General features: G+C 40.4%; 2 protein-coding genes across 7 annotated transcripts; one reads left to right on the forward strand and one right to left on the reverse strand.

Moving 5' to 3' along the window:
* The first annotated feature begins 708 nt into the window (after positions 1-708).
* On the forward strand, positions 709-11,628 carry fam20a (FAM20A golgi associated secretory pathway pseudokinase). The gene is made up of 11 exons (XM_054755067.1): positions 709-1,220; positions 5,815-6,008; positions 6,102-6,152; positions 6,835-6,913; positions 6,986-7,078; positions 8,292-8,407; positions 9,054-9,234; positions 9,300-9,409; positions 9,479-9,560; positions 9,642-9,701; positions 10,817-11,628. Exons 1-11 carry the CDS (start codon positions 886-888, stop codon positions 11,085-11,087), a joined length of 1,572 nt encoding a protein of 523 aa, XP_054611042.1. The 5' UTR covers positions 709-885; the 3' UTR covers positions 11,088-11,628.
* On the reverse strand, positions 11,625-22,035 carry prkar1ab (protein kinase, cAMP-dependent, regulatory, type I, alpha (tissue specific extinguisher 1) b). Of its 6 annotated transcripts, none has more exons than XM_054755146.1 (11): positions 21,876-22,022; positions 20,624-20,832; positions 16,862-17,032; positions 16,677-16,768; positions 16,528-16,589; positions 16,391-16,437; positions 16,105-16,263; positions 15,072-15,132; positions 14,828-14,949; positions 14,607-14,688; positions 11,625-13,583 (listed from the first exon to the last, which is right to left on the reverse strand). In XM_054755146.1, the coding sequence occupies exons 2-11, from the start codon at positions 20,795-20,797 to the stop codon at positions 13,411-13,413; spliced, it is 1,143 nt and encodes a 380-aa protein (XP_054611121.1). In that variant the 5' UTR covers positions 20,798-20,832; positions 21,876-22,022; the 3' UTR covers positions 11,625-13,410. The 6 variants fall into 6 exon arrangements, with proteins under 6 accessions (XP_054611121.1, XP_054611104.1, XP_054611084.1 ...); XM_054755129.1 differs by adding an exon at positions 21,695-21,786 and having other exon boundaries at positions 16,677-17,032; positions 21,896-22,003; XM_054755109.1 differs by having other exon boundaries at positions 16,677-17,032; positions 21,896-22,035.
* Between the last annotated feature and the right edge of the window lie 8 nt (positions 22,036-22,043).

Raw genomic sequence — 22,043 nt, forward strand, 5'->3', positions numbered from 1 at the left:
TGGAACAAATAGCCGCGAACACCAACGAAAAAGAAGCCGGAGAGCCCCAGCGAAGAAGAAGAAGTAACATTTGCAACACAATGATATCATGCAAAGGATGAACATGAACAAATTATGAAAATAAAGTCATAGTAATACAAGAAAAAAAAATGTAACAGAAGAAAGTTAAAATATTTGTACAAATTTTAAAAAGTTATGTAATAATAATAATAATGTGGGAGTCACTGAAAAAAGTAAATATATATTTTTAGAATATGTATTTATTATTAAATATTAAATATATTTTTAAATATAAAAAATGTCTCTGCATATGTACATGGATTGGTTTAAAAAAAATGTAAAAGTGGCCCCGCATCCTTTGATTTTTCAGCATGCAGCCCTCGGTGGAATACGTTCGGACACCACCGGTTTCTGGTTTATACTGTGTATGCAGTCTCAGAAAATATGGGAATCCATTAAGATACATGCACATGCAGCATGTGATAGAAATGTAAACTTGGATTTTCAAATGGACACTGACAAAACACACACATAAAGATATGCCTTCATTCAGATCTGCTGCGGTAACAAGTCTCCACCCCCAGTGTGGGATTGCGTTTCATGCACCCACCCCTTTAACGCTAACTCCCAATCGGTGGACCTGTTGTTTGTTTACATACCTCCAAACCCTCTCTCTCTCTCTTCCCTCGCTCTCTCTCTGTGAAGCACACGCAGTCTGTTACTCTCTCACCCTCAAAGCATGTTGCTGAGACACGCTCGCTGTGGGCTCATTTCTTCAGTAACTGCAGCAGAGAGTACACCAGCAGTGTCGGACCGTGCATCAGCTTCATGGTGATGCCTTGCATGTGAAGTCAACTTCTTCCTGTTTTCCTTTTCTTCTCCATCATGCGAAAAGACCGACTCCTCTTGGCCGCAACTCTCACTGTTATCTTCTCCGCTGACATCTACTTCATCCTTTTGCCAAAGCTGCGGCGGACGAGACACTTCTGTCCATGTCGCCACAGCAACTTCAGCCTCCCCAGTCATTTCTCCAGTTGGACTTTCATTCCGCTCCAGGATACTACTCCTTCTGAACCAGACAATGGGGGGTCAAAACTTGACAGGCTTTTCGCTCATCCTTTGTATAACTTCCAGGCCCCCGTGCTGGGACCTGAGGAGAGGCTGCTGCAGGTGGAGCAGTTGATGGACTACTACAGGAAGAAGGTGTCACGCTGGGAAAGGTCAGCTTCTATCTTACTACAGAAACTTAAGGCTTTAACATTCAGAGATGCAAGAATCTGAACGTGTTAAAAGGTGGTTTAACGTTACACCCTCTAACTCTGCATGCATGTAGAGCATTTTGTTCGCCACATCATGGTTTGAACATCGCTCTATCGCGTTTTTCAAACATTCATTACTTAATAAATGCTGCTCTTTCGTAGTTGACTATGGCCTATTATTTCTCAAAAAAGACAAGTCAAATGTGGGCTGTTTACTGTTCTTTGAGTATTACCATATCTAACTTATTGTGTGGAAATATGGGGCAATAATTGCAAAAGCAATCTTCACTCACTCAATGTACTGCAAAAAAGACTGGTGAGGATTCATAATGCCGCGTATGGAGAACATACAAACCCTTTATTTTTAAAATCACAGATGTAAAAATTTGCTGATTTAGTACACTTTCAAACTGCTAAAATAATGCATAAAGTTAATAACTTGGTACCCAAAAATGTCATACAGTATTTCTCTATAAAAGAGGAGAAATATGATCTTAGAGGAAAATTAAACTTAGAACACTTATATGCGAGAACAATGCTGAAAACCCACAGCATTTCAGTATGCGGAATTAAATTATGGAACGGATTGAGTAAGGAACTCAATGTACCAAGACAAGCAAATTCAAAAAACAATACAGCAGTTGATGTTTGCTAAATACAAGGCAGAAGAGTCTTGAACTTGTTTTGTTATGCTTGCCTTCATCTTATTTATTTATTATTATGTTGATTATTATACTTATTGTCCTGTCATGCTTGTTTTTAATTTACTATTATTTATTTATTATTACAGTGATTATCATATGGAAAAATATTACATGGAATACAGGAAGTGAATAATATGTACTGCACAAGATGTGGAATGGATTGTGGGGTAGGATTAAATAAGCTTTGCTTCTTCCTACTCCTTTTGGACATGTGGAACTGTGAAATGATTCATGAGATGTATTCCATTGTAACCTTCATGCATGTTCAAATAAAATTAAACCAAACCAAACCAAACTGGACAAATGAACATTTAACATCACTTTTACCTAGTTTTGCAAAAAGGGGAGGGGGGGGGGGTCCCTTTTTTCTGTTAATGCACTTATGGGGCAGTAAAAGGCTTTTAAAATGCACAGTTTTACATTAAAAAACAATGCCACAAACATGACATTAAATAAAGAAGTGAACATTTAACTTCACTTTTACCTAGTTTTGCAAAAAGGGAGGGGGAAAGGAGAGAGGAGAAGCTTGGAGGGCATACTACTGTAGAGTTACATGTTACTACACTCATGTTGCACAAGAAAGACGCTGCGTATGCCTGCTCTTTCTTTAAATTATCGAACCTGCCGCTGCTTGGTTTAATTCATCAACAGACTTACTCCTTGTAGGCGTTTTCTGTGTTAGATCCAGCAGCCTTGTGCTGACAACAGGTCAGCTCCAGCTAGCTCCTCGAGCCCTTAATCCACAACAGCAACAACTTCTGAACACCTTCCATGGTTTGTGGTCTCTGTTTTGTTAACACTGTTACTCCTTTCGCAATATTAGCTCACTTGATTACATTGTTATTCTTCAGGATGGTACTTATTGTTGATGAGAGCTTCCAGTACATCCTCCCGAGAGTGGCAACCTGGACGCCATCCTCAAAGTTATTCTTCTTTCTTGAATTCAATAGTGGCATTCACTGTCTTTGTAATATTGCTGTCACTCGCAAGCTCCTTTGGACTCATGGCGGCGTATTTAGATTTCCTCGCGCTCACAAAAAAAATGCACTGACAGTAGTCATCAACGCGAGGCTCCATCGTTTTGGTCACTTCATTGCATTAAGTATGCTGTATGTGCCTTACAGGCTGCCATAGCTAAGGGTGAACTAAGCATTGTGAGATTTTGTCTTGAGGCATGGTCCAAGATGGCTGCGGGAACAAACCAAGCACAAATACAACAGTTTGTAACACACGCCAATAGCATGCTAACCAAGCGGCCGAAGGCAAGCCAAAGCAACATTTTTGCAAACACTACAGATGTTAACCCAAAAACACGCTAACTGAGGTGGGCGTTAACCGAGGTACCACAGTATTACATTTTGAGTTATGCACTAAATACAGCAGACATTACCGCCACCTGCAGGACACAGTTGCTTGGCCTTGACGAAGGTCTTCGTCTATTAACGTTAATAATAAATAATAAAAGATTTTTGCAGTTTTTGTAATATCTGAATGCGTCATCAATAGGAATGGGCATAATAATCGATTCATCATTAATCATTAATTCAGACAACTGTGTGGAATTGATTGTTGGTTAATAGTGTCTGAGTGCACTACCTGGCTGCAATCAGCAGGGGTGCCGTTGATTTATTCTCAGCTAGTTTGCGGCTGAAGAGGAATAGCATCAATAACAATAATCAGTTTTTTTCTTTTGTGTCAAAGCTTTTAACTGTTAAAAACATGTTATTTTTTTTCAAGGAAGATATATTACAGAGACAAATTTACAGTACAAAATGTATAAAAAATAAAAGTGTGTGCCAGCTACTTTGAGATGTTGAGTGATATAGATGAACTACCACACATGTCGCAAGTGTTACTGTGAAGAAAGAACATGTTTGGCCCATCACCTCACTCTAAAAGCACGTATAAAAGGGCCTGGCAGTGGTTAAGGGGCCGAGTCACTGATTTTACGACTGTTCAACTCACTGCACACAGACAAACAAAACAACCTTGAAAATGGATAGTATTTTGCATCAGAGCATGATAACAGATGCACACCCACGGTGGTAAAATCACCCAAAACAATCACAAGTGTTTGCTTTGGGGCAAAGTGATTAAGGCGGCGTTCAGTGCGTCATCAGAGTCCACACTCCACACCACAAACATGTTATTCTGAGATCCCACGTCTGGCACATTCGAAGGTAAACAGGGTTTTTTTTAAACACCCCTGACGTCCCCATCTGTCAAGAGACAAAGCTGTCTTGGCTTATGATACTGTCTGGTCTACTCTTTCAGAATGATGGAGACATTTTTGGGCTCTTGAGGTGGAAAAGGAGAAGAATTATGAGCCCTTTATGGCTATTTACCCGCTTCTGCTGCCATTTATAGCAACAATATGTAGTTACTTTGTCTTAAAATAAGAGCTTGATAATCAGTTCGACGCTACACTGGAGAATGCGTCTCTGTGAGCGCCATAGTGACACCAGACAACTTCTTTTAGTAGCCTACGTATACTATGGTATTGGTGCACAAGCCAGGACACGTAAAATAATATGCTAGCACTAGCGTTGTTGCTAATGCTACTATTCAGAGTTGTGTGCACTGCTTGCCCGTAAAAATAACCTGTGTATTGTAAATGCTCCAATATACACCCCTATGCCGAGTCCTATAGTTCTACAAAAGCAAATAACCACCTATGTCTCTAACGAGCCCCGGGTATAAAAACAACAACATGGTATTAACAGCTGTGCATCTGTTTCCATGCAATGATGCAAAATAGTGTTTATTTCAAGGGTTTTGCGTTTGTCTGTGTTTGTGTGCTGTGAGTTGAACAGTCGTAAAATCAGTCACTCTGCCCCTTGGCCACAGCCAGGCAGCACTCCACAAGATGCAATGGGACAGCCCGCCCCAAATGAATTTGGACTGCCACAGATAGATTTGGCGCTGCCTTTTTTTGTTTAGATTTGCCCTCGCTCACAAAGACATTATGTCTGCGTAGCTTGCCGTTCCAACTACATAATGGTACTGAAACTCTGCTTCTTAACACACCTCATGAGCACATATGACCCAGAAAAAAAAAACAAGTAACAGGTAAGGTAACGCACAACAATGAGCTACCATTCTATGTTGGTAACATCGACTAAGTGCTAAGAACAAACATAAGGTTTAAAAACACAAGCTAATGTTGCACATATCTTATGTCACAAATAAAATAAGCTCAGTTGTAACCGTCCACACAGAAACACTCAAAGTTTTTAAAAAAATCTCCACTCTGCCCGGAGTTTTGCGTCATGACCAATTATGCAAATTAGATGATGATGTCAGATAGACAACAACACCACATATAGATTGCAGTCCTGTGGGAAACGCTGAGATGGCAGCAGCTGCATATGAAGTACAGTATCATGAGTGATCAGCGTCTGGCAGCTTTATCTACCTCTGCACGCGCTTTAAAAGGGTGATTACGCAACTTGGCTGTTGGTGTGAAACATATGTGTTACCTTGCTGTCTGTTATTTACTATGAAGTCATCACTAGTGTTCATGCTGGCTGAGCAGTTTGCTGCTGACCGCTATTACAACATTGGTTCTGTTGCTGCATTGTTGTGCAATACACTTCTTAATAAATGACCATATGGTCAAAGAGAGCTATGCTTTTCTTTCCACTTTCTCATGCACTCCAAATGATGCTTAAAGTTTAAAAAATGAAGTTGTTATATGTAATGAGTTTTCAAATTTCTCACCAATTATCTCCTACTTCGAATTAATGCCCCATCCTCGTTATGGTTTATAATGACATCATTTACTTAATTTGTTCATTCCGAAACTTTAATAAGCCAGCTGACATTATTGCGTTCATTGTTTCCCTCCTCAGACACATGAAGTTATACAGTGAAGCTGCGGCTGCCTCCAACATTACTGTAGTGGAACATGAAGTGGCTTTTGACCCTGAGGCCAGCTGGCTCAAGTTCCACTTGGGAATAAGTCGCTATGCGCTGTACTCCCGCCAGGATCCCGCTATTACACAGCTGCTCAGGGACATGCAAGACATGACCGTGGTCAATGCAGGTGATGGATGGATGAAACCAAACTTCTCGCTCTCTGCATTATCGTAGCTATTCTTGTGATGAATTATTCATTCAATATATCATCCTCTTACAGACTACACTCAAGATGAGAAGGCTCTAAAAGGAGCATGTGACTGCAGTCAAGGTAAAGTCAGTTCACCTCCACCTACATTTGAAGCGACCTCACTTGACGACCATAATGAGCTACTGTTTGCCAAAGGATCATGGGATTGTCACAATGGGCTGTGGGATGGGTCTATGAATGTTCAGAATTCCTGTTTCGGTGTTGTATTGAGCACAATAATGCTCACAATATTTTTGTTTTATTATTAGTGCCAACATTTCAGCATATTCTCTTCACATTTTTCCCATTTTTGCTGGGTTTTGTGGTTTAATTTTATTTCTACAATGTGCACTTTGGACACCACTGCTGTACCTGAACAGCAAACTGGTTGAAACTGAACAGACAGAGCCTTTGCTGGTGAGAACCAAGTAGTGCACTCCATTTTGCCTCAATTGCTTCTTGACCCAATTACCATACCGACTCATATAGATGACTATTTTCCCAAGAAAAAAAGACACAAAACGATGTGAGATTTACATGCAAACTAACAAGTGGCGTCAAATGACTGCTCCCCAAGCACAGCAAAGCTTTTCTTCCTCTCACTTCCTGTCTTCCTGAGAAAAGTCTATCTACTGTAGTTTTACAAATATCCTACGGCTCCAATGACTAGCGATTCCGGCTGATCAGGTTTGCTATGTTTTTAAAAGCAGTACTGTTTTCATAGCATAATGCCATGGAATTCTTTATTTTGTCTTTACTGCAGTGGTGAAGCCCAGTGGACACCACCTGAAACTAGCTCTTAAGATGCAGAACTTTGCCAAGGCCATGTTCAAGCCAAAGAGGTGAGCTTACATATAGAGCCCCATTTACAACCTTCATGAACACACTACTTACTATGTGTGTGTGTGTGTCAGGCAGCAGAGGCACGAGGAGACTCCAGAAGACGTCTTCTATTTTGTTGATGTCCAGAGACACAATGCAGAGATTGCTGCCTTTCACCTGGACAGGTAAAGTACCTCCATACACGCCACTATGCATCAGTCAGGATATTTCAGGATTTTTTTCTTATCTTCTCTATACATGCATGCCACAGAGGCACACATTAAGCTAAAAATGCAAGGGTTTGTAATGCTGCCAATTTAAAAAATGCAAGTAAATGTAGCATTATCTAAAGCACACTATTTGGCATTTAAGTTTATTTATAGTGTATTTTATGTACAGTTTATGTAGTTATGTATAGTTTATGTATAGCCCTTTGTGTTAATGTTTTTTATTGGAATCAAATTTAAGCAATGAATTAATAGTTATTGTGATGATAGTGACAGGTGGAAATAGGATAAATTGGATTTAAATTTTGTAATGTAACCCTAATGTACACTGTAAGCACAAATTCACATAATGTGGAAAACAAAAATAATAGTTCAAAAAAGTGAGTGCGTCTAAAAAAAAAAGATAGTTGAATGACCCAAAAGTTGTACAATTTTTTTTTTTAAATACAGGACTGTGTCAGTGAAAGGAGATTCCACTGTATGACAGAATACATTAAGACATCTTAGAATTTCCCAACTGAGTAAGCATAATAAACCACACACACCCACTTAAGTAAGTAAGTGCACAATAGCTGAGGCAGTGTGATTTACTAAAGTACAGTCAAGTAGACTGCTACACATGCATGATAATGTAAAGTCATCAAATCTCTACAAAAATATAGACAACAACAAATATTGCAGAGGCAACGTTTAACTATAATTTGACCCAGACTATTATTACGCTGCAGACACATTGCCTCTCTACACACTCCTATTTTCATTCATTGCAGATCTCGTCTTACCTGAGGGCTGTCTCATTACCACTCAACAATCTCTTTCATACTTTCTTGACATGGATACAAATGTAATAACGTGAAAATGCTTTCACACCGGTGTTGTTGTGCAAATAATGCTTTTAACTGTGAATGATACCGTCACAACGCAGCTCAGAGCCACTAGGGGGCATACTTACACAATACCTGGCTACGATATACAGTACAGAATGTTTTTGTCTTAACTTCATTCCCTGGCCATTTCTAAGCATTCTCAGTAGTTTCGACTTATTGATAATAATCTTTTAAGCAAGAACACACAGAAAAACAAGCGTGTACTTACGATGAATTTAGCCTGATGTGTGGTTAACGGTGAATCATTCCTAACAATGTTGCGTATGTGACCCCCCCCACATTAGGATCCTGGACTTCCGCAGAGTTCCTCCTGTGGCTGGCAGGTGGCTGAACCTCACCGGAGAAGTGCTCCAAGTGACCCGAAATGACGAACTACGAGCTGTTTTCTTCACCTCACCCGGTAAATGCCTACGTTAAAAAGAGGGGTGGCGCGCTAAGACGCCATTATACATGCTTGTCATGTAGTCCCTTTTTATCTTCGCCTTTTCTGTGTTGTTCATTTGTCAATTCGCACCATCTTGGACAAAATGCTGTTATACAGTTGTAGTGCTAGGCTAGACAGATACTTGTAAATAGATAGATATATATTTTATGATAGATCAAATATATGAATTCATTAATTTACTACCGTAATTGTATGAGGAAAATTAAAGTTTAAATAACTGTTTTGCGCTTCGCTGACTATGCTGCAGGATTATTTAGAGGGGAATTAGCGGCATCTAGTGGACAACATACAGTACAGTAGTACGTCAGTATTACTAGAAGAGACACTTTTCTATAATAATTAATTCTGTAATGTAAAAAAAAATGTGCACAAAATATATATTTTTTTACATTATATTTTGTGGTTGACAGAAACATGTATTTCTTTAACATTGGTTGATAGTGTTGATTATGTGTAAATTTGCTAAGCACACATCTATATGTAAACAACAACAGAAGCCTTAATGGGGGCAATAAAAGCAGGTCACGTAAAATATGTACAAATGTATGTGAATATATGTAAATAAGAAAATAACCGTCATCATTTTTTCCTCTCCAAACAGCAAACAACACATGCTTTTTTGCCAAGTGCCTATATGTGTGTAAGACGGAGTATGCAGTGTGCGGGACCCCTGACCTTCTGGAGGGCTCCTTGTCGGCCTACCTGCCTGGCCTCAGTATCGCCCCCCGCATCTCCATCCCCAACCCCTGGATACGCTCCTACTCCTTCACCGGGCGGGAAGAGTAAGACCCATAAGACATCAACATATCATTTATGCATCATTATGCCTCTTTTTTTGCTCTAAAAGATGGGAGATGAATCCGCTCTACTGTGACACGATAAAGCAACTTTATCCTTACAATTCAGGCAACCGCCTCCTCAACATCATCGACATGTCCATCTTTGACTTTCTAATGGGTAATGACACATGATCACTCCATCACCACGTCTTCATGTGTTTTGACACATCTCTTAACCTTTCTGCAGGCAACATGGATCGACACCACTATGAGATCTTCACCAAATTTGGCGACGAAGGTTTTCTTCTCCACTTGGACAATGCCAGAGGGTGAGCGACCAAAACACATCAGTATTTCCCTTTGCTGCCGTGATCTTATTAACATGTGGTGCCAAACCTATGTGATGGTAGATTTGGGAAGCACAGCCAAGATGAGATGTCCATCCTTGCTCCTCTGTCTCAGTGCTGCATGTAAGTATGATGCTAGAATGGAGAGACATCGCCGTTCCTGAAATGACAACTTAAACATCACCTCTATACAAATGGAGACAGATTTTATAGAGAGGAGGGGAAACATTACAAATTCAATGACTTTACTAAATATTTTTTTATATAAACCTGTTCGGTACAATTGCATTTTATCTGTTCAGCACAAAAACACTTTGATTTTTGTGTTTCACTAACAAAATACAGTAGTGTTGAAACTGTTGATTTTGGGACCACCGTAGAACAAATCTTTTGATGGAGGTCTGCAAATTTACTCCCCAAAAAGGCCAAAATCCATCAGCATCTTTGAGTATCAAGAAAAGCACTCTAGAAATGTGATGTATTATAATTTATTATTAAACATGATCTGATGATAAAATGATCTATAAATTGTATTTCCTTCCAGAAATTTTGTGTAATTAGAAAAACGGCATTGCTGAGACCAACATATGAAAGAAACTGACGACTACGTTGTTTAATACACTGTTCCCTCATTTTTCGCAGGGGATAAGTTACCAAAATAGCCCGCAACAAGTGAAGTCTGCGAAGTAGCCAGCTTTATGTTTTTACAATTATTGTATATGTTTTAAGGTTGTAAAACCCCTCACCATACACTTTATACACTTTTCTCAGACAGGCTATAACATTTTGTCACATTTCTGTCTTGTTTAAACACTCTCAAAGTTCAAACCTTCCTTTGAATTTTAATGATCAACCTTAATGATCAACACAAGAAATGATTGTCACTCATGCGTATTTCACTCATGTGACCGTGCCTTTTCGTCCTTGCGCCGTTCCGCTGTCCTGTAGTGTTTTTGTATTCTTGTTAAAACAAATTGCTGTAGATGATTCATTTACATGATAGCAAGCAAGATGACACAAGAGACATGGCAGCACTGCACGAAGGTGATTGACATTAGTGTGATTGAAAGCTGATCTGCTGAATGCATCATAGCTTTTAGGGTTGACATTTAAGAACCAACAGTTCAGTTTTAGTTTACAAAATTAAAACTCTGATATCCTGTTCATCAATTTTGCATCATCAAAATATCCCTTGTGCCTCTGCCTCGATCATTCATCTCATCCCTTCCCTACCACAGGATAAAGCGTTCCACTCTATTGAGACTCCAGCTGCTGGCTCAACAACAATTCCAGCTTAGTGACGTGATGAGGGAGTCTCTGCAAAAAGACCCTTTGCAGCCCATCCTAACAGAACCACACCTCTCAGCACTGGACCGCAGGTTACACAAGCTCCTGAGAGTGGTCCAGCGCTGCGTCCGAAGGCTGGGCAAGGACCGAGTCGTCTCCAGTGACTTTGTTAAGTCCACAGTGAAACCTTGGGCCAAGACACAGACCAAAAAGGCCAGGTAGCAGAGCATGAAAGTCACTCTGCTTCTTTTAGACTTCATGATGAAGTGCAGTTGTTTCAATTTTAATGGAACAAGCCATGGATGAAAGATGCTGTGAATCCCATCGTGTACGTATGGGGAATAATGTACAAGTCCACATATAAAGACTGCATTTATGACAAGAGTGTCAGCTATAATATTGACCAAACACATCACACTTAATTAATATTAGTACACAAATGCCTGCAGATTCATTGATAAATGAAGCCTTAAGACTTTGTCATAATCATTAAAGAAAAAGTTAACATTCAGGGATGAGACGGTGATGCACTGGATGGGCATTTTTGCAAGTGACTATATTAACATAAAATAAACATATTTTGTGTGTTAAAAGGTGTTTCAAGTCTTACTTGGTTTGAGGGTGGAAGAAAAATGATAGTTGGGTGGGTAATAAACCACTCAACCATTAAGGGTAGTTTTCTTCTGCACTCTTTCGGAAAAAAACAACCTCAAATTCACCCACCATAGGCTGAATGAACTACATAAACAAACAGACGCAATTCTTTTTACTTTTTTATTGCTTAAACTGCCATCTGGAACAATCTATACCAAAAAAGGATAAACATCTTTGCACATATAGGAGGTGAAACTGAATACAGGTTAAGAATAGAAATAGAATGGTCCTCTGATCGCCTTGCAGTTCAGTGCACTGCCGGCTCAAAAACCAACCAGCTTGAAGGTTGGGAACCAGCAGGAGTGACCAAAAACTACTGTAGGGCCAGGAAAGGTCAGCTAAGGCAAACCGGGACGATTGCAGTGTGGCTAAAACATTTAAACCAATGCTGATGTTGCAGCTATTTACATTAGTCTGACGTACACCTTCGTCCCTATCAAATGGTCGTTTCCTGTCAAGTGGGATGGACAGAAAGTGACTAAATCCACAAGGATAGCCTAGTGGGAGGGCAATACGAGAATTTGATCAGCTAAAGATAACACACTCATGTCCAACTAACATGACTGCTGCAATCAGAATAAAAATGTAATCTTTTCAGAAACAGCAGTGTTGGGAAACAGACAACGAGGCAGGAAAGAAGTTAGTTAACATCGGAGGCCACCTAAATAGTCATGGGGTCACAAATCAAACACAAAGCTGCAGGGGCCTGGTGTACGGTATATTGTACACACAGCTGATCATCATTGTGTTGTGGATTTGTCTAACAACATCATACCAAAAAAAAAAAAAAGCGCAAAAAAAAAATAATCACAAGCTGATCCAGTCGGCAAAAAGCTAAGTTTTAAATAAATATCCGAACCAGAAACACCTCTGATGCCCTGAAATATGTTTCTTTACATTTCATCTATTTGGGGGGAAACAAGTTTTAACCCATTTTTACACAATACAATGACATACTGTTGTGTCAATCAATCGACAAGAAGTATTTATTTATTTTGTGGCACTGGACACCTAAAATAGAATTTATGGAAAAATAAGTGTTTACAAAAGACAAGGTTTTTTTTTACCATCACCATCACTCCAAACCACAAATTTAATAATAATCATTGCGTCAATGATCATTAACTAGATTACAAACCATAGCATAAGAGTTACCAAGTTATTTGGTACATACGAAAAAAAACCCTCAATACTGAAATACACAATACTTGTGGTTTTTTTCCCCTTTATTTTATTTTTTTAAGATATTTCTCCTCAAGGCAGTTCTTGTAAAGTTGTTCTACAGATTAGGACAAAAGGGTTTAAAAAACAAAATACACTCGTTGTCGAGCTCCAAATAGGTAACATTTCCACCTTGTTATAAACATTTGGCACCAGCCTGGAAGCTGCACACTAAAACTCAACTTTTTGGATTTCTCAATGTCACTATTATCTCATCCTATCAAGCAAGTTTCAAAAAGGAGCCATCACATCAAACCCACAAGGTTTGGTCTTCTACGGTCACGTCTGCTGGATGTTTGTGTAATGGGACGGGTAGAATAAATTGGCCATGTGAGGGTTTTTGTGATTGTCCTGTCTTTTGAGAGCCCACATCTCCCTAACCTTCTTAGCTTTGCGTTTCTTAAAACAAAGCGTAACCAGCAGATATATGACATAGGTAGCGTGATGCAACTGTGCCTACACGGTAACGTTACAGCAGCTGGTACAAGCGCTGGTGAACGGCTAAAAAGTCACCTCAGCGTGACGGGCGGTAACCATGAAAGTAAAGAGGAGTGAGGGGGGGGAGAGGGAGGCAAGAAAGTGGCGAAAAGCAAATCACGTCGGTGGACCCTGGGTCTAGAAGGAGGAGCAGAGAGAGGAAGGAAGGATTGGGGGCTGGCGTCGAGCACCTTCAGACCGACAGCGAGACGAAGCTGTTGTACTGCTGGATGTTGCGCTTGAGGATGTCTGAACACGGGCCCAGGACGCGCTCGAAGCGAGGCCGGTCCAGCTTGACGCACTTCAGGGGCCCACGAGCAACCACGGTGGCGGCGCGGGGGCGGTTCATAAGCAGAGCAATCTCACCTGCACCACACAGAAAGACAACACATTTTGTGTCTGTGTCTCCCCGTCCAACAAAATCATTTGATAAGTCACAGTAGCCATTTATAGAGCAAGGAACTACATTTGGTAAAATAAGTTGAATTGAACATCTTATCCCTAAGGCAGTACAATCACATTATTACCATTCTGACCTAAATATACCTGAATATATTTTTTTCTCAACAATTATACATGAAAACCAACTGGTGCCATCAAAAAACTTCTGCCCAAGCACTGTCAAGCACGCACGCACGCGCGCACACACGCACACACACACTAATGGCCTCAAAGGTGGGGGCAAGCTAGAACTGCAGACGAAGAGTGATGATGTGAATTTGAAGATGAAGGTGATCAAATGAGGTCAAACAACTCCATCTCAGAACATCTAAGAAATAAATCCTGTTTTACCTAACAGTTGTTATCTGGCTGATATTGAAAACATGATTTTAAGATGAATAATGAATCATTTAAGATTAAGATTTAGTTTGTCTTTTCATTTTGTCCTACAAACTATTTGGCCAAAAACATGTTTTGAACAAGAGTTTTATATGCAGTGTCATCTTATATTCAAGTCAATATGTTATTTCCAGCCAGTCAGCACAGAAAAGAGAATACAATAAATAAATAGCATTTAAATATAATGAGGTATGTCCTTATTAGAAATATATTTGTAATACAATAAGATGCCATTAAAAATAGGTGTATTTACAGTAAATAAATATTTCTATTGATATAATAGTTTAAAAGTCTTAACATTTCTTTCAGTGTGCGCTCTGTAAAGTGTTCATGGCCACAGATGACCATAAATGACAATACGAAAGTGGATTAAAGTTTAAAGCACAAGCGAACAAGTGACCTAGGTAAATCACAGTTTCATCAACCCTCAAAATCCCAAGTACTGTTATAAAAACATAAAATGTGAAGATGTTCCAAATAAAAGTGTTCTTCATATCTCAAAATAACAATTAATACAAACAAAATGCAATGATTATCATAATGATTTACCAAAGTAGTCAGATGGTCCTAATCTCCCCACTTCAACAAATTCCTCGTTCTCTGAGCGACGCTGCAACACTGCAGCTGAACCCTTAAACACACACACAAACACACACACAGTTGAAATAAATGTGACACTAAGCATACCTTGATGATACTGACATCGTTGAAGCCTTTGTGTGTGCTTCTCTTGTGCGGCAGCGAGAGGAGGATAGGGATCAGGAATTTACCTCTAAAATGATGAAGAACTCATCTCCAGGTTCCCCCTGCACAACAATCTTTTGTCCGTCCTCAAACTGGACCGGCTCCAGGGCATCGGCAACAGTCAGGCGCTCCCACTTGTCGAGAGACTCTGAGGGAGGGGCAAGCATGACAGATTTAAACCTGTAATTTTTATAATCCCTTAAAAAGGCATTTCTGATCTCAGCATCAAACACAAAGTGAGAAAAATAAACTGTAGATGAAACAACCCACCTAAAATGGACACTTTCCTGAGGAATTCCTCGTACATCTTCCTCTTTCTCAAAGTGCTTCCCTACAAAACAAAAATCACGGTTCTGTTTAGGGCTGCAACTAATGATTATTTTCTCAGTCGATTAATCTGAACCTTGTTGTTTCGATTAATCGAGTAATCGGTTAGGCCATAGATGGACCAAATCAATATGAACCAAACACAAGCAGTTAGTGGTTTGGTCCACAACATACAACAAAATAGGCACAAATATTGATCGCTGTTTTTCAAACGCCAAAATAGTTGTTGATTAATTGGATATTCGATTAATCATTGATTCATTGATTAATTGCTGCAGCTGTAATTATAAGATCCTCTATTAAGCAAAACTGACTTTTTAATGATGTTATAACTAGGGATGTCCAATATTGGCTTTTGTGCTATAACCGATAACCATTACTCACAAAAGGGGTGGCATTATGTTGATACCTGAAATGTCTACGCGGCCAGTGGGGTGGCCAGAGTAGCTCCGCCACTGTGCAGCAGCAGCGATGTATTCGTTTCCACACCACACTACAAATTGCATGTACACAGTAATTCCAGGGCAAAATTAACATATTTTATCAGATTACTTTATCAGATTAGATATTAAAGTGAATTTACGTATATCCTACATTCCTTTTATCTTGTCCTGCCTGAAGCTCCGAGTCTCAAAGGCTTAAAGTTGGACTTAACTTTCAAAGCACTCGTATGAGTCGTGGTGGTTCAACACCAAGTGTCGTCCAACACCAAATTGAAGAGAAAATGTAATCTACCTAACAAAAATGTATATGTATGAAAATACACCCGATATATGAAAAAGCAGCATTTTCACGGACGTCCCCACATACCCTCCTAATCGAGCGCACACAGAGTGTCAGATTTTACTGTGGCTTACTTCCGGGAATTGTAACATTCCTACTAGTGAGGATAAGGAACATAGAAAATAGGATGGATGGAAGGCGCGAGCTAGCTATCTAGCTTGCTACTTACTACTTACTGCTAACATCTCCTCACCATGAGTATTCTCCTGTAGCTGTCTCTGTCAATGCCCCACAGCTTGACGTTGGTCTTGGCTCTGACGGTGGCGGCCCTCGGGGTGCCATAGATCAGTGCCAGCTCTCCAAAGCTGCCGCCTTCACCGATGCTCGTCACCCATTCGTTGTTCACGTAGACCTGTCAGATTGAAGAGAATGCATAAAGGATTATGAAAATGTTTCTTTTTAATACTATTTGTTAGTTAGCTGGCTACTTCTTTTTGTTAGGGTCAATATTTTTGCAAGGTTTGACTTTTCATACTCACATCCATCTCCCCTTGGTCGATAACATAGAAATTGTCACCCTCGTCACCTGCAGGTTAACAATAAAAATTAACAATACACACTCATTCAGACATGTTTTCATTCCATTTTTCGTAGAGACATAAAAAAGCAATCCGACCCTGCAAAATAACGGTCTCCCCGGCGATGTAGGTGACTGGAAACATGGCATCAAATATGTCACTGGGGAAAAAAAAGTGTTGGATAAAAGTGTTAGATAATATTTATTAAAACCTTTAAAAAGCAAAAAAATGAGGTCAAATCAGCTACCTTCTCTCGTTGTCATCCAGGTGAGAGAAGAGAACGTTTTTTTCAATAGCTTTGGCTAAAGCTGCCATTGTCTTGTAGTCCTTCGGAATAACCTTAAAAGAAACCACACACACCAAAGAATGACTTCCTTCAATTACACTGATGGTGCATGCAAGCATGTCAGGGTACTGAGTCAAAGTGTGTACCTTTCTGACATAGGAGGCTGCATCCTCCTCTGTGTAAACCTCAGCGCTGAAGGCTCCTCTCCGTCTGCGACCCTTCACCACAGGGTTCATGGGCGGAGACACCTCCTCGTCGCGGGAGTCTGAGCGTGAACTGCTGGCTTTCTGCTGGTTCTGAATCTGCTTGACCTCCTCCTGGTGAGGGAGGATTAATGCAAGAGTCAATTGGTGCCCTGTAACAGATTTTCTTCAAAATTACTGGTTCCATGGTATTTTAATAAGGATTATGTTAGGCAAACAGATGTCCCTTTAGTGTGTTGCTGTGTCTTGCTATGTTGGAAATAACATCCCCAACACTGCAGCAGTATTTTATACATTCTTTAAATTAGCTCACTAGATGCACAGCATCATTTTACTGGTATCTCTTTTGGACAGAATGTTTAGTTGACCCAACTATTTACTTGGAATCAATGTACCAGCTTGGAACATGGATGCAACCACAATCTCAATATATTCATTTAAAACAATATTACTTTTACTTCAAGAGAAACAAAATGTAAAAAAAATTGTGTAATTTGTATTTGATTGAGGGTAATAAGTACTTGATCCCCAAGGAAACATGACTTAGTAATTGGTAGGGCAGTAGTATGGATGTGGTTGTTAGGCTAAGAGTTGAAAAACTGCAAGAATTTACATTTTGCACTGTTGGATTGTAAGATGTAGAGCTTCAAAATCAAGCACTTTATTGCAAACAAGCATTAAAGTGAAATAGGCTCTTCATCATCTGATCAAAAGTTTAAGACCACAGACTTTAAAAGCCAAAATCTTGTGGATGTTGTGGAAAAATGTGGATTCAATGTCATTTTCTGTCAGGTATTCACATTGTCATGATCTCTTGATATCAAAGGCAAAAAAGGTTTCTTTGAATGCTGTTGGATTGTTGAGCTGCATAAGCAAGGCCTTTCACAGCGCGCCATTGCTGAGGTTGGACGTAGTAAGACAGTCATTTTTAAACTTCTTCAAAGATCCGGAGGGTTAACACAAAAGTCAAGTGGTAGGCCCAAAAAATGTCACCGGCCCTGACCCAGAGGATCCCACTGGCTGTCTATCAAGACAAGGGATGATCCTCAGACCAAATTAAGGTAGTTGCTGGTGCAGAATGCAGTCCAATAACACGCAAACATCATCTGCGAGAGAAGCGTTCTAAGAAAAAAACATCTTCAAAGGCCTCCTCTCCTTCAATGCCACAAATTGCCTGTTTGGAATTTGTACGAGAGCACTAATTATGGGACATTGAAAGGTGGAAGAATGTTTTATTCTCTGATTAGAAAAAAAATGTAACCTTGACGGTCCTGACAACAACCGAGATGTTTTAACCGCTGTACAGTGGATGGGGCACCACCATGATCTGAGGTGCTTTTTCCTTCAATGGAACAATGGAGCTTCAGGTTGTGCAGCTTGCTATGTGGAGATGTTGCATGAGGCATCCCTCATGACTAAAGGCCCTCGTCTGTGCTGTAATCACTGGCTTTTTCAACAGGACAACGCTGCAGTTCAAAATGCTCGCCTGATATAAGGACTTCTTCCAGAGTAATAACCTCACTCACCATCCTGTGTGTTCCCCTGATCTAAATCCAATTGAGAACATTTGGGGACGGATGGCAAGCGGAGTTTATAAAAATGGACATCAGTTCCAGACAGTGGATTCCCTCCATGAAGCCATCTTCAGCACCTGGATCAACATTCCCACTAGCCTCCCGGAAACACTGGCATCAAGCATGCCCAAACCAATTTTTGAGGTGATTAACAAGAACGGCGCAGCTAATCATTACTGAGTCCTTTTTTGAACATTCTCATTTAAGGGGGGTTTCGCGGGTTGTTTTTGTTTTAGCTATTTCATGTGAATGTGAATATTTTTTTATTTTCTTAGTCATCCATGAAAGCAGACACACATTATCTTTGTATTTTAGCCAAAACAAGATATTCACGCATATCAGCTTTATATGTATTGTTTTACTTCTTGTTTTAAATATTTAATGTTTTAAATGTCTTTATTTTAATTTATTAGTTTTTACTGTAGTAATTTGTACTTTTACTGATTATTATTTATGGTTTTACTAGTCTGTGCAGCACTTTGGAATGGATTGGATTGGATTTCATCTCCAGAATGGCGAGGACACAGAAGAGGGGGTCGGCTGCATCTGTGGCTCAGATGGCAGCGATTGCGCCCGGAAGGGCCCAGCAGAGGTGGGCCCCGGAAGATGCAAGGAGGAGCAAGGAGAGTCAGATGGTGCTACTCGAGGTGTGCTGCCACTTGAAGCTGCTTTTGCAGCATCAGAACCCAGAGTCTCTGCAGTGGAATGATGGAAGGTCGGGGAAAAACTCTCAATCATTGCACTTACAACATGCAAGTGAGTAAGGACACCGTACATGGGCAGCACATGTAAGTACGATAACGTGGCAAGCACGTTGTAAGCACGTACAACTCACTTACCACGTGCGCAACATATGATGCACGCAACCGCGCACGGCCAGGCGTGGCGTGCGGGCCATGTACTTACACCTTGCGCTTACGCAACTGTGTGAGTGATATGCGCTGACGTCCTCCCTCCCTATGTTTTCAGAAAAACGTGGCGGCCGTGACCTCAGCAAAAAACATACGGACTAAAAGCAATTAGCGGTGGGTTGTGACCTAGGCTTAAACGAGTTGAACATAGGAGGACTTTCCTAAAGAGAGAGATTTCTGTAGGTCATGGGGGCATAATTTTCATCTGTGGCGTTCAGAATACTTGGGGGATCAAATACTTATTTCCATTTTTCCCCCCCGGCTCTCGGTTACAATAAACCTGCCAGCAAAATTCTTGACTGCCCATAAGCATGGGATCACAACTTCATCACAATAAAAAAGATACAATTTTTGGTCTCAAGGACTATAAGAAACACACACAATTTGAATGTGATTCAAATAAAACTAAAGGGATATCTACACGGAAATAGGTCAAAACGGCAAAGTATTTTATCGTTTCAGCCTCTCATCAAGATGGAAACGGCGTTCTAGGTGCCCTATTTTTTTAAAACGGCTTCCAGAGTGGGAAAATCTGAAAACACTGTCTTGTCGTTTTCATGTAGAGAGCCGACACTTATGTTATACGAAAACAATGATGTCACCGACCCAACGCCACCCTGTCGCCGTCACGTGACCAGAAGGGAGCTTTGACGACTCGCCAACATAATATCTGAATATTTCTACTGACATGACTCACCCCAATCGACATTCTCTTCATATTTTGTTGTCTTATACTCCATAGTGACTCGCAGAAGTAATTCCACTTCTCGTAAGTCTAGATGAGTCTTGGAAAGCGGAAGACAACAGACTTATGTGCATGCGTTCTTTCTTCTTCTATAGTTTGGTGTGTCACGTGCTTTGTCTGCCTGTCTATTCACAGTCCCACACGTAGGCATGCCTTGTGTATTAGATTGTTTTCAGTCAGTGATCTGTTGCCATCTGGATGCAACAATTTAATAATCCTGCACAGTGGGGATGCAAATTTTTTTCAGCCGCCAAAAACAAAAATCTCAGGAGTGTTCCCGTGTGGACAGGGCCTAAGTTGTGTCCTATGCTCGAAGCAGCGGAACACTATAAATAAATTTTACCCCTCTGGGATCCCCCCGGTGGGATAAACTGAAATATTGCCTGACAAGCAAAAAATAATTATATCATGCATATTAATCAGCTTTCATTTTATAATAAAATATTATATGTACATGTCCGGTGGCTACACCCACCTTCTCCAGCCTCTCAAAGTACTCTCTGAGGAAGGCCATAGGCCTATCGGGCCTGGAGGTGCACAGTTGGACAATGCAGTCCTTCAGCAGCTGTTGGATGTTGTGTTTCTGCACGTACTGCTCGCACTCCCTCAGGCTCCGCTCCTCCTCGCTGCTCGTGCTTCCAGAAGCCATGATGACAACCGCAACCTTGCTCTATGACCTCTAACCTTAGTGTGGGACAGAGTCAAAAGGAAGAGATGAACAAAACAAGATGATGACATCCTCACTGTTTAACATGGGAGTTAGTGGGTTAAAACGAGCAATTTGGTGGGACAACTGGGTAACAGGGATGTGAGAGAAATACAGCCTGAGTGCAAAGGCAAAGACACGCTTAATGTTTAGCAGCAGGACTGAAACTGGTCATATGATGTCTGACTTCAGACCACAGCATTTTCCATCAAGTTCGAGATCACAAAGAACCTAACCAATAGGAGGCCTGTTAATTAACATACTTTGTCAGACTAAAAAGCGTGACGGGAAAAAGCTCTTTTTATGAACATAATAGCACTTCTAAGAAAACTGACGAGGATCTTCTGATCAACATCTGTGATGCAAGTCATTTTCGCACACCATCACTTATCGCTCAAAGGGAGGTTGAACTTTACACAACAGGAAGGCCTCTAAGTGTGTTTAACTGAAGGAACTGCAAGGAAACCACATTCACCCTATGAATGCAATGCTATCATAGATGTGCATCAAGTTTTCACAGAAACAACAAGCTATAACAGACTAATTACAAACTAATACAATTTCTACAGAAAATATCTAAAATACTTGATGACTTTATTTATTTTTATTTAGGTGAGGTGATGAGGTGATAGACAAGATGCAGAATTCAAGTGCTACCCAACGGTTTAACTCAGTGGTTCTCAATTATTTTGTCATGCCCCCACTGGGAGACAGAAATGTTTTCACACCCCCATGATTTGAGATACAATTGAGAAACTGATCATATATATATATTTATTCAAGAGTCGTATTCAAGAGTCAAGTACTACAAAGTCATACATGTTGACAGGTCTGCGCTACCATTTAAAGTCTTCCCTGCCTCTCACGTGGATGTATAGCTTGCTAGCTCCGTGCAAAGGCAAAGCCCTCTTGCAGTGACGCCATCTTGGGTTCTATCATAAACAAACGCAAAGCAGAGAAAACAAATTTCACCTGTACAGAGGTCATGCGTACGTTCAAGTAAAAGAATAGGAACACTCACAAGATACAGTAAAATCCTACCAAGCCCTTCGACGGTGATTCGGGACGGTTGGTATTTGTCAAAGCGTACCGTTACCAGATTCTGCTCTCTTCGATCTTTTCCCGAGCCCTGGACCGCTGCCCCACCGGATACTGCTGAGAGCCAATCAACGGCCTTCACTGACGTCAA

Source organism: Dunckerocampus dactyliophorus, chromosome 2 (genome assembly GCF_027744805.1).
Source record: "Dunckerocampus dactyliophorus isolate RoL2022-P2 chromosome 2, RoL_Ddac_1.1, whole genome shotgun sequence".
Taxonomy (NCBI): Eukaryota; Metazoa; Chordata; class Actinopteri; order Syngnathiformes; family Syngnathidae; genus Dunckerocampus; species Dunckerocampus dactyliophorus.